Genomic DNA, 12,477 nt, shown 5'->3' on the forward strand with positions numbered 1-12,477 from the left:
AGGAACAGGAGGTTACTGAGCGTGAGCAGTAGGGTGGCGGTCACCTGGCGCCCGTACGACAGCGCTGCCGAGCCGTCCGTACAGCCCCACCCGCTCCAGCCTGCACACGCACACACACACACACACACACACACACACACACACACACGCACACGCACACGCACAAGCATAACTATCTACTCTCTGTTCGATATTTGCATTCTGTACAAAACAACTGTGGGAAGCACATACACACACACTAACTGTGCTCAGCCCCACGGTCTCAGCCCTAGTGACCGAGTGAGAGTCTGTCCTCCATCTATTGTATATTTATTGTATTATTTATCTCTATGTTCAAATGTTGTTCTGGTTGTTTGACCAACTGTTTATATCTATTGTACATTTGTTTTTTGTTTGTTTTTATTTGTATGTTGTCATCAGGGCGTCTGTGTGCTCTCGGTGGTTGAACACCAACATAGTTGGCACCATTTCCTGGAGGACCGGCTTTCGTTCTGCTCTTTCTGGGCTCCAGGTAGTTAGCAACCAAGCATTGAACTTCATTTACCAGAGAGCTGTTTAGGAGATAATACAGGAAAAACCAAATGCTGTGATGATTTCTGTCGTACTGTTCATAATCTTGGAGACTGTGTTTAGGTGATGAAGGTCAAAGCTACGCGGGTGTGACATCAGCAACTGAAGGAAGGTGAACGGAATCAGCTCGGTTCAAATAAAAGGACCGCAAACCCTTTTGAAACCAGTTGAACCATAATGCCTGCCTGTGCGTGCGTGTGTGTGGTGTGTGGGTCCTACCAGCCTTGCAGACGCATGCAGCGTACAGGTAGGTGTTTGAGCGCAGAAGCCTGCACTCCCCGTAGGTCCCGCAGTCCTCCACACACGCACTGACTGACACCTCAGGCACCACGGAAACCACCGACACGTTACCGCAACCACTGCTGGGACACACACACACACACACACACACACACACACACACACACACACACACACACACACACACACACACACACACACACACACACACACACACACACACACACACACACACACACACACACACAGACTTTAGTGTGCTGTATGACTATTAGATTGTCAGCCAACAGGATAAGGACATTATTGAACCAGATACAGTCATGGTGGACATAGAATGGCTTCTGCTTCTGCTGCTGCGCCACAGACAGGGCAGTGTAGTGGTCTTGGGGTTCCACTCCAGGCCAGTTCAGCCCCCTATGCCCGCTCTACCCAGTCCCATGCTGGCACAGGACAGGTTTGTGCGTGTGCGTTTTACCTGTTGCAGGTGAGCTGCAGAGAGAGGTACCACGTAGCGGCCTGGGGAAAGGGCAGCCTGATCACAGCCTTGGGAGAGCTGCTGTTTACATGGAGACGGTAACCTGGGAACAAGGCTACAGGGTCGCACACACACACACACACACACACACACACACACACACACACACACACACACACACACACACACACACACACACACACACACACACACACACACACACACACACACACACACACACACACACAAAGAAAGGTATAGTGCATTATAAGTAGAGCAGTTAGAGCAAAAGATAGACAGATTTTAGTAGATGTAGGTTTAGGTGGAGTCAATATAAAGACAATAAACCGTATGCAAAAATGATGAATCGATGAGACCCAACAGTTCGATATATCTCAAGAACCAGTTGTTCAATTTTGACATTTGACCCCTCCATTGAAAGGGTCAATAAAAATAATTGATTGACAACAAGCCAAACCATCGCTTAGTTTAGCCACTCTATATTTAAAGTAAACAGTGTGTGGTTACAACATGGTGCCCACTGGCTTATCCAGTGTTAATCCATGAACCAGTCAATGTATGGGAAACACTTCCCATGGCTTTGCTATTTCTGGATAAATCCTTTATTTTATTCATCTTTTTAAAACAACCGGCCTAAATAAAGTCTATGTGTGGTAAACTCGGCATTAGCTTGGTGACTGGCTCGAGCCACTTGTCATGGCGGTCATCCCTGTAGGCAAGTCAATCAATAAATCAGGTCTATACTGGATTGCTGTTCTGTGTTTTCCCGTAAGTTAGGGGGTACAGGGCATATGACGCCATTCAGGTTATTTCAGCTCCTGTGGTTAATCATTGTTTGGGAACAACAATATTGAACATGCTTATTCAGGGAGCCTTATCACGAGGTTGGCCCAATGCTGAAGTCATGACAGCGTCGACAACACGAGGGGGAGGCCCTGAGGAGGGCGCTGTACCTGTCTGACAGGGCTGGGAGCCGCTGAGACCGAGGACCGGAGCCCAGGGCGAGAGGCAGGCTGCCACACTGCTGCTGTTCCCCAGGGAGGTACTGGTCTGCACACACACACACACACACACACACACACACACACACACACACACACACACACACACACACACACACACACACACACACACACACACACACACACACACACACACACACACAGGAAAAGAACAGTCAATGAAAGACAGAACAGATAGATTGAATGAAGCAGTATTGATCTGTGCGTGCGTGCGTGCGTGCGTGCGCTACTCACAGTGTTCAGTGTGAGCTGCAGGCTGAGCGTGCCCCCGCTGGTGAGGGTGTGCAGGGGGTAGCTGAGCAGCGTGGGGTTGGAGCGCGCCACGCTCACGTTAGGGCCGCCCGCCGGGGAGAAGCGAACAGACAGCACGTCCAGCTCCTCCGCCAGCACTGGGACGTCCCACACGCACCCCGGCGACAGCGCTCCCGCCGCGGACCGCTCGCCCGGGGGGTCCCCCTCTGCGGCCGCAGTGCGGTTGCCCGCCAGTGTTGCGTTGCGGTCGCTGCTGTTGCCGTGGGTCGCGATGATGTCCGGCGACAGGCCCACGCTTTGTGGCTTGCAGCTCACTGGAAATTATAAATTCATCTTCAAAAGCGTTGAACGGGTCCCTATTTGACCAACGGGTGGGAGTGTGATCACCCATTATTAAGTTAAGTTAAGTCCTTTATTCATCCCTTTTTAGGGGGAAATTCTTTCTCTGCTTTTGACCCATCCGGGTAGCCGGTGAACACATACACACACTGAGGTCCACACACTGAGGTCCACACACATGGGGGCACACACATGGGGGCACACCGGCACACCCGGAGCAGTGGGCTGCCGCGGTGCAGCGCCCGGGGAGCAGGTGGTGGTTTCAGATGCCTTGCTCAAGGGCACCTCATCCGTGGATTTTTTCAGGATTCGAACTGGCTATTGGTTTGAATTATCTGATTCGAACCAACTGATTATCAGACTCTTTCATAATCTGCGCTCCCCTGTGACTTGGGGACATCCCGAGTGGGAGGGTCCACCTAGATGTATGGTGGGTAGGACAGTCTACCAGCCTACCCAGTGAACTGTAGCAACTGGAGGGAGATCTAGCCATCATACATCCAGGTGGACACTCCCATTTGTGTTTGTACTCCCATCGCTAGTGACATCACAAGTTGACAACATAGTATGATGGATAGATCCAGCCGACCGGGTGCTACAGTCCACCAGGGGGCGGGCGCAGAGATGGGGCCAATAAGCAGCTGTGCTACAATGACCAATAAGAAGTGAGCTAAAGTGTTGTGTTGACGTAGCCCACCTGTGTAATTTGAAGAGACGTTGAAGGTCACTGTGTGGTTCTCACGGTTACTCTCCACAACAACGCGGAGCCAGGTGTGCCAGGGCGGGGCCAGGAGTGTTACAGAGCAGCCATTGGTCGAGCAGTTCACCGTCACAAGACCCTCTTTCAAAGCAGAGGCGGAGCCAAGTCTCAAGACCAACGGACACGCCTCTTCACCCGGGTCCGTCTGCGAGTGGCAGTCCGTCAAAGACACCGACAGAGAGGAGACAAACTCCGGAACAAACAATCTGGTGATCGTAAAGAAACAGAATTATACCACTGGTACTTCTGACCAGGCCACCTGATTGGTCAACTGAACCTTTAGAACATGAATGAATGAGCATAACAGCCCCCCTAGCCAGTGAAATAAAACCTCAATACTGTGAAGATTAGTCCGTATTCAAGACGTCCCCTAAATAAATAATCTAAGGGACTGCAGACTACCATCTCCTACTAAGTTCTTTGACAGATTTATTCATTCACAAAGATAAACATAGCCTTCATATCATCAGACTATCATATACAACTGAATAAGTGACTCTTTGTAACTTTGGCCCTGTGGGCATGATTGACCCCTCAGTATGGTTTGGCCACAGCCCGCTATACATCACGACTACAAGAACAGAGCGTACAGACAGAAGCCTCACTTTAGCCGAGCAGGTCGGTCCGGGGCGGCGGCCTGAGGAAGACCGGAGGTCGGCTGGAGGATAGGCGTGTCCACGGCCCTCCTGATTGACAGATGGGGCTGGAAGTAGTAGGAGCAGGACGGAAAGCCCTAAGTGGGTGAGGGACGAGGGGGAGGGAGGGAGGAGAGACAGAGTCAGAAAGAGTCAGACAACATTTAGATGACAAGAAATATGTTAAACATTTTGTTAATGCTTACTAGGGTGGCAAAAAAACTTTTTGCATAAACCTTTGCACTGATCCACAAACCACGACAACCTTATCCTGGATCTGATCTATACACATATTTTTATCCTCGTTAGACCTCAAGACGTTGAAATAGTTTGTCTTAACAAAGCCTGTTCTTAATTAAGTATAAGAGCTAAACACAACAAAGAACATGAGGAGGTTGAAACTTTGCATGCACTATGTTGAATTCTGCTCTTATGCTCAATTAAGAACAGGCTAATGCTGAACTTGCGTAACCTACTTCACTTATGCTAATGGTTCACTACCCACCTTCTGTTCGATGCGCCCGTCATCTCTGGGCAGGTGTGCGGCCACATACCAATCCCCAGGGCTGGGGTCCGAGAGGTTAAAGGTCCCCGTGGCCTGAGAGGTCACCGGCAGGTGCAGAGAGTGGGCGGGGCTCCACGCTGTGTCGTTGGGAAACATCTGGCCCACAGGGTTAACGACCGGGGGCGCGCCCCACCGGATATGACTGAGGAAGAGGAAGAGGAGGAGACTGCATGAGGGACACGCAGAACACACAGGAGAGCTGCGCTCTCTGCTTCTTCTGGTTTTACCACGGCCTACTCTGTACAATACATCGTTTTATGAGTAGAATTAGTAATAATAAATAGCTAATATAGCTATAATAATAATTACTATTATTATAGTAATAATAATAATAGTTTAATAATATCTCAATACTCAAACTGAAGTCTTGAATATTGAACAATTAGGTCTTAAGCATTAATGCGTGTAGTATAGAATAAATACATCAACAAAAGGAAGCATTATGTTGCGAAGAGAGAGGAGTGAGGCTGAGGGGAAACATGCAGTTATTCTAAAAATATAGAGTAGTCAAAACAGGAAAGGGAAAAGGGAAAAGGAAAAAGGGGGTAACTGCCAGGGGAATAAATAGGGGGGTCCATGGTCATTAAAGTGCTCACATGGTCACATTGTGCTCTCCACAGAAGCCGGGGAATCTGTGGCCCTTGGTGACCGTGAAGCGCCACCGCGCGACGGCCGCGTCCTCCGGTATCACGAACCTCTGCAGCCGGGCGCTGCCGAACCAGCCGTACCGGGACAGCTTCTGGGCCGGCTTGGACGACAGCTCCTTGACGAAGACCACCTGTCCATCTGAACCCACAGGACAAACTCACACTCAGCTTCTATCATACTGGTGGGCGAAGCCAAATGGCTGATAGGTCCTGGAACATGTCCATCAAGGACCATTGGAACTGGACTAACAGCCGGGTTAAAACAGATTAATCAGACAATATAGCACTTATACATTTAACATACAGTATGTTTAACAGGGATAAAGATTCAGGAGGTACCTATAATTGGTACACATCCCCCACAGCAGGACATTAATATTGATCATCCGCGGATATCTACCTTCTAGCGAGGTCACTGATAGCAGCCGTCGGTCTAAAGGACATTAAACACATGAAATACTCACCGTCTTCGGAGGACACAGCGGTCAGTGCAACGAAGAGAAAACATAGAATAATATGAAATTCCATTTTCCCCGTGTCAACTTTCTGAGCCTTTACATGTTAGCTCTCACGTCCAACAACACGAGCCAATCGAAGCAGAGTTCGACCCGCCGCAACTTCCGGGTTCGAGGGTAAACACTGTGACGTCAGCGGTGGCTGGTGGATTGTTATTGATGTTATTTTGTTCAGTTCTGTACTTTACAGCAGTGGTAAAGACACAAATACAAAATATACAAAGACATGAGACAAAAAAAGAAAACAACAAGCAACAAAATAAAATACGACTGTTCGTTAATAAAAGTATATTCCATTTGAAAAAGAAAGCACTTTAGTGCTTATTGAAATTGCCGTCCAGTTTTAACACTTGTTAAGTGCATTTATTGCACTAGGAATATAGGAAATGTTATACCTATTGCACCTTACCCTTGGCAGCCTGTACCTCCAACCCGATGGTTCCTCCCAGAGGGGACGGTCAGAGCTGGCTGAAATGCACCGGGCCTTCCTCACAACCTGCCCAGATGGAGAGCTGCTGTGGGCCAATTATTTTGCTGGCAGTTTTCACTATTCTGGATAATATACAGTAGTAGCAAAACGAAGGAAAGATGTTCCACTTAATGCAATACTGTGCCTCAGCTTTCAGGTGAGCTGCAAAGCAATGGCCAAATATCATGTTTAGCATGCTTTAATCAGGATTCGAACTCTCAACCTAAGGATCACCTGCACAAGGCATTATCCCATTGAGCCACTGATAAATCTAAACTGCAGCATCATTCACATGGAAATTGTCTATTGATAAACATCCAGAAACCTCCAAGCACACATTTCTCAAGTGAATTAAGGGCTTTCTTAAAAGCATATACCTGAAAAATCTTTGAAATTCTGGGGAAATTAAACCCTTGTAGTCAAGAACACTAACGGAAAAAACATAAATATGACGAGAGAGTTAATTATGAAGGGAAAATGCTTGACAAAGAAGTGCCCTACTGTTTCATGGCAGTCAGATTCTTGGAAACGAATGGGCCGTAATGTCGATTGCCAGATGAATTTCAGGTGCTGTTCACTGTTGTGTTTCTTAAATGAGTGGCATTGACAGAAGGTTATGTTCAGCCTGTTCATATTGCTCTAATCCAAGCAGCTTCGCTGCTCGGACCCCTAATATGAATAAAACACATTACATTTATAATTACAGCAGGCCTAAGCGAAAGGGGAAAAAGAAAAACAATTGCACAAACATATTGCACACATTTGGAGCAAGAACAAGCACAGATGACGGCATAGACGTCAAAGCAGTTCAAGTAACAAAACAATACACAGGGGACAAGGGAAAAGAGGCCACAGAGGTCACATTGAAGGCACATACAAGACAGAACATGGCAGGTAACAGAGATGGAGCCGCGGCAACAATGACTCACATCAAGCAGACACATCACCTCTGACAGATATTATTGTGTGCAGAACAGTTGTCGGACACATATTTTAAGGTGTGATGCAAAAGTAGAGAATGTATGTATATCTCTGATAGTTGTAGGCAGTGAAATCCAATCTTGTATTGCTCTAACTAAAATTATTGTTTACCAAATGTGCTTTTCCTAAATGGAATTAGAAGGTCACCCCGTGTGGTGCCTCTTGTGATCTGATTGCTGCTTTTGGGTTGGATTATGAATGGGTTTAAAGGAGGAGGAGCTGTTATATGCAGAATTTTGAAGACCAGGCAGATGTTTTTATATTTGATTAAATCTTCCCAGCTCAGCAGTTTATAGTTATTTAATATAATACAATGATGTGACCTGTTAGGCTTCTGGTCCAAAACTTTGAGTGTTTTCTTGTAAAGAGTTGCTATTGGCTTCAATGACAAACTGTTAGTTTGTCCCCAGCTTGTCGTACAGTATGTCAGATGTGACAAAATCATGGCATCCATGTATAGTTTGGCAGCATTAAAAGTTAGTGCGTTTCTAATATATTTAAAATTGGCTAGGCTAAACTTGTCCCTGTTGTACACTTTCTTAATTTGTGCTTTGAAAGAAAGATAAGAATCAATAATAATGCCCAGATACTTAAATTGTGGCACAATACTAATGTTTTGACCTGAGTTTGTTATATTCAACACAATGTTACATTTTGTTTTGGTGAAAATCCTTCCTACAATTTTATTTCTATTAAGTTGGAAGCAGGAACGGTTTAGCCAATTGGTGATCTGATCCATAGCTGTGGATATACACTTAACATTTTTATTTGTAGGATCCTTTAGAATAAGGTTGGCTTAGAGGACAACATAAAGTTGACTCGCTCTCCAGCAGAATAAATATCGTAGCGATGTGAATCTTATCATGAAGCGTACGCTATTTCAAATGAAACACAGATGTTACAGATGTTTATTGAATCACAATTTGTCCACAACATTAGCCCCATGAGTGTGGTTTTTAAACGTATTATCCATCATTATATTAAAGTGAAACACAATATCATTAGACAAAGGCCTAGAGCAACACCGACACTATTGTGACCATATTGTTGTTTGCCAGATCAATCAACACCTCAATTGGTGATGCAACATTAGGTAATATAGGGATATATAAAACATACAAACTCATACTTTATAGTTGATGAATCCTTTGCAAAAAAATACTATCTTTATATCGATATAATTAATATCTTATACATCTATATTATTTGTACTTTTTGGAGAGTCTTTTGAGAATGAAAAACATTAATCGTATTCCAAATCTGTCAAACAGCATTTATCTTTCAGGCATTGTTATCTCAGGCACTTATTATCATTATAAAATGTAATAGTAAGATCCTAAATGTGTCCTCCAAAAATTAGCATTCAAAAATAATCTGAATTTCAAAAGGATCATAAAAATGTCACATCATCCTGTGACTCCACCCAGCGCCACTGAGCATCATACCCAAACAGCGCCGCCTCCACACTGAGCTCCTCCTCGCCCCCCCGCCTCCCGGCGGCCCTCTGGACACTCCCCTCAGGGACATCGCCCTGCGTCTTCGTCTCTCCTTTGTGATTGGTTGGGGCCGAACCCCCACCACTCCCCCTCTTCGGCCTCTTGCTGTCCAGGGCCGTCCTGACGGCCTGCGTGCTGTTCTGGTAGTCCCGCGGCGCGGTCGGCAGCGAGCCGTCTCCCTGTGAACACGTCCTGGGCGGCGTTCCCGTGTCCGACCCCCCGGGGTCAGGGCTGGTGCTACATGATGGTGTTCGTTTGTTGCGGCCGATGCTCCACCTGATGTCTCTGACCCCCCTCTCGGGGCCCGCTGGTCCCGAGGTAGAGCCCGCCTCCTCCGACCAGAGGGCGGGCTTTGGGAGGCTCTGTCCCTTCTGGTTGGCAGCCTGGGGGGTCTCCTGGTGAGGCGACAGAGGGACTCCTGCGGGCTCCGTCCTGGGAGGAGAGCACTCCCCGTGTACAGGACTGCTCCTCAAGGAGAGACGACACAAAGACATTCACCACGGAGACTCGCAGTAAAAACCAGTCATGATAAGAAGGAAGTTCTGAAAGCAGCGTGGTTTGGCAGTCTGAGCAGTGCACAGAATAAAGCATTTGTACAGCCGTTGCCAAATTCTCACACACACAGTTCTTGTGCAGCGGGGGATTGACATGCAGTGCTGCAGTTCTCTAGCGGTGATGGTCGTCATTGTTGTTCTGCAATGAATGAAGGGCTGAAAGTCTGAATGGGGCTGACCTGCTGGGGATGAGGGAGGGCCAGCAGGCTCCCTCGGCGGTGCCCAGGCTGCTCTGGCTGCCCGTTAGACTGCTGGCTCCGCTGGCCAGAGCCCCCCCCGGCTCCTCCTCCAGCCAGCGCAGCGCCTCCAGGCCCTCGTGCACCGCCACCAGCTGCCACAGGATCTGCACGTCAGCCCGCCGGAGACCCCGCTGTACCACACACACACACACACACACGCACACACACACACACGCACGCACGCACGCACGCACACACGCACACACACACACACACACACACACACACACACACACACACACACACACACACACACACACACACACACACACACACAGGCTATAACTAACTTTAATTAAACACCCAATTGCTAACCAATTACAAGCTTCAAGGAGAGGTTATTAGTGGCGATGAAATGCTTGGATTTTAAGCATTCTGAACCCTGCAAAGAAGTAACAAATAACGAATAACAATATGTAACAAAAAATATATAGACAGAGAATATGGAGATACAATACACGGGCGTGCATCGTGTGCAAGCATGCGTGTGTTGTCAATTGTCAGATATGGTGGAAGCAGGTGAAGAGGAGAGCAGGAGGAGAGGAGATGAGAGGCGCGGCTTAGAAAGTCATGGCAGTCTATAATTTATAAGCACTAGCAGGTGGACTGGTTCAATGTAGGCCTGCATGGTACAACTCGGTGGATAACACATGTTCCAAGATGACGGAGGGACGAGGAAGAAGTCTTCAGGGGGGACAGAGGGCTAGTGGTCGCTGAGAAAAGGACCACCTCTCGCATGCACGAGATTATTTTCATTCAATGAAAATATACAATCTAACAATATAAAAGCTACACGCTTAAGTTGAACTGATTAAGTCCTTACCATCTCTCGTTTCAGGTGTTGAATCTTTTCAGAAAAGCTTTCGTTGTCCTTATCGATGTCATTTTGGTCCCCTTTCTCGTTGCAATCCATCGCATGATCTCTTATCGAAGCAACAAGACTTTCCGGTGTTTTTCGCCCAATCTTTTTCTCCAGTTCTTTCAGATCTGGTAACGAGTCGCTTGAAGTCCATGATGCCATTGAGCCACAAGTTCCACCGACTCTCCGGGGCAGAGTGGTTTCGTTCCTGTGCGTAAAAGCGCTGCGCCCTTTGATGCGCCACCGGGAGATGCTCGATACCCAACAAACTCGACAGACTTGAAAATTGCCGTTGCCAAAATCTCGATTTCAATCGGCTACAATACTCCCTTTGTGAAATGTGTATTCCTGAATTATCCACTATAAACCTATTGCCCAAATGAATGACACACCTTCCAAAGAATACCCCATGTGAGACAACGATGTAAATTTGGATCATGTGTCACCCCAGTTTCAGTTTGTAGAGCTTCTGTTACACAGGCTGTGAATAATGCTAGAACTACCGTCCATAGTCCTGGGACACAATAGCCGGAAAGCCGCTCCAAACAGGAGGTCACATGAACTCCCCAGTGCGTCCTTCACATTTCCAGATGAGCTTGAAAACAGACCATCCTTTGTAGAGGAGGTTCATTGTTTAAAATGATCAGAAACAGTTTTGAGTTTGATGATTGATCGTCATTGTTGTATTATCAAATATATATTTAGAAGTAGAATGTGAAATCCAAAATAATTATACCTCATGACAATGTTACAACAACAAACTATTACGTTTATGCATTAACCAATTGTTCCTTAATGTGTGAAATAATAATCACACATTAGGCCTGCCCCTCAGCCAGTGGTCTGCCTGAGACCACAGGGAGGCAGCCAACATGCTAACACGCAGGCAAAAGGTTCACATGGTTTGCCCTGTGAATCTGCCCCACATTCAATGAAACATATTCTCTAAAAAGTGTTACTGTTCCCGGTACCCAGCAGAGGCTTTGCTTTGTCTCCCCCTCTTGGGCAAGGCGATCCCTCGATTTCCCCGGTGTGTACCGGTTAGACATGCACACCTGCCATCCATCTCCGGTCATCATCACTGCCATACTTAAAGCCCGGTTCTTCAGAGAACCAGTTTCTGCAGAAGTGAATTTTGTATTTCTAAGTTCATTTCGTGCTCCAGGATTCCTCCTGTATATCATCTCGTGTTCTCCTTGCCCCAGGATCACCAACCCTACGTGCCTGCCATCATCCCAGTGTGCTCATCAACCTGCCTACCTGTCAGAAGCGTGGCCTGCCTGTCATCCATCCTTCCCTGTCCACCTCCTGTTAATTCCCTTCTGCTCTCTTTTCGGTCCTCCATACAATAAACGCGTCTCTACTGCATCATCTGACGTTGATGTTTTGGTTTTCATTAGGCTTTATCCACAGCATTGTATCCCATCGGAATAAATGCTGGCCTGGCCCATATGAATTTACGAATATCCGAAAATCTATTTGCGGGTTTTTGCGCATTTAGCAGTCGAGCTTCAGACATTAGGGTTATACACACACATTTCAAACTGCGTGTTATATCTCCAACGGCCGCTAGATGATAGTAAATGTCTAAGGAAGTGCCATAGGGACGAGGTCACGTGGATCCTAGAGTCCATGGTCTAGAGATGACAATGATCCAGGTGGGGAACTTGTACTTGCTCACATCTGGGGTTATATTCAATACATAATATATATTCAACGCAATCGCCATGCACGAGAGGTTATAATGATGCGATAATGATGGAAGCAAACTTTTAAAAATACCTGGAGGGCCACTTAATTCTGAGCTTTATGGCCTCACATTTGGAAGTCATTGAAAT

At 46.9% G+C, this 12,477-nt stretch overlaps 2 protein-coding genes across 3 annotated transcripts in view; both read right to left on the bottom strand.

Moving 5' to 3' along the window:
* The window catches only part of pgap6 (post-glycosylphosphatidylinositol attachment to proteins 6), a 9,490-nt gene extending 3,339 nt beyond the window's left edge, over positions 1-6,151 (bottom strand). Inside the window, exons 1-10 of one of the 2 annotated variants that reach the window (XM_030364398.1) lie at positions 5,991-6,151; positions 5,476-5,665; positions 4,820-5,021; positions 4,285-4,412; positions 3,617-3,885; positions 2,563-2,894; positions 2,260-2,356; positions 1,286-1,400; positions 790-929; positions 1-100 (exon numbers count right to left, since the gene is read on the bottom strand). The exon at positions 1-100 is cut by the window's left edge and continues 79 nt beyond it. In XM_030364398.1, coding sequence (XP_030220258.1) covers positions 1-100; positions 790-929; positions 1,286-1,400; positions 2,260-2,356; positions 2,563-2,894; positions 3,617-3,885; positions 4,285-4,412; positions 4,820-5,021; positions 5,476-5,665; positions 5,991-6,054 — 1,637 coding nt within the window. In that variant the 5' untranslated portion in view covers positions 6,055-6,151. Of the gene's footprint in view, positions 101-789; positions 933-1,285; positions 1,401-2,259; positions 2,357-2,562; positions 2,895-3,616; positions 3,886-4,284; positions 4,413-4,819; positions 5,022-5,475; positions 5,666-5,990 lie in introns of both variants that reach the window. The other variant, XM_030364397.1, reaches the window with a different exon arrangement.
* Positions 6,152-8,376: 2,225 nt separating this feature from the next.
* LOC115549557 (uncharacterized) lies at positions 8,377-11,398 on the bottom strand. Its single transcript, XM_030364831.1, has 3 exons — positions 10,604-11,398; positions 9,721-9,911; positions 8,377-9,449 (listed from the first exon to the last, which is right to left on the bottom strand). The coding sequence occupies exons 1-3, from the start codon at positions 10,799-10,801 to the stop codon at positions 8,882-8,884; spliced, it is 957 nt and encodes a 318-aa protein (XP_030220691.1). The 5' UTR covers positions 10,802-11,398; the 3' UTR covers positions 8,377-8,881.
* Positions 11,399-12,477: the final 1,079 nt, after the last annotated feature.

This window comes from Gadus morhua, chromosome 8 (assembly GCF_902167405.1).
Source record: "Gadus morhua chromosome 8, gadMor3.0, whole genome shotgun sequence".
Lineage (NCBI taxonomy): Eukaryota > Metazoa > Chordata > Actinopteri > Gadiformes > Gadidae > Gadus > Gadus morhua.

Bases quoted from the DNA above. Each gene is read 5' to 3' on its own strand.
- LOC115549557 (XM_030364831.1), bottom strand. From the start codon at position 10,801: ATGGCATCATGGACTTCAAGCGACTCGTTACCAGATCTGAAAGAACTG. The intron at 9,912-10,603 runs GTAAGGACTTAA...TGTGTGGTACAG, and splicing joins AACACCTGAAACGAGAGATG to CGGGGTCTCCGGCGGGCTGA. The intron at 9,450-9,720 runs GTCAGCCCCATT...CTTGAGGAGCAG, and splicing joins CCCTCCCTCATCCCCAGCAG to TCCTGTACACGGGGAGTGCT.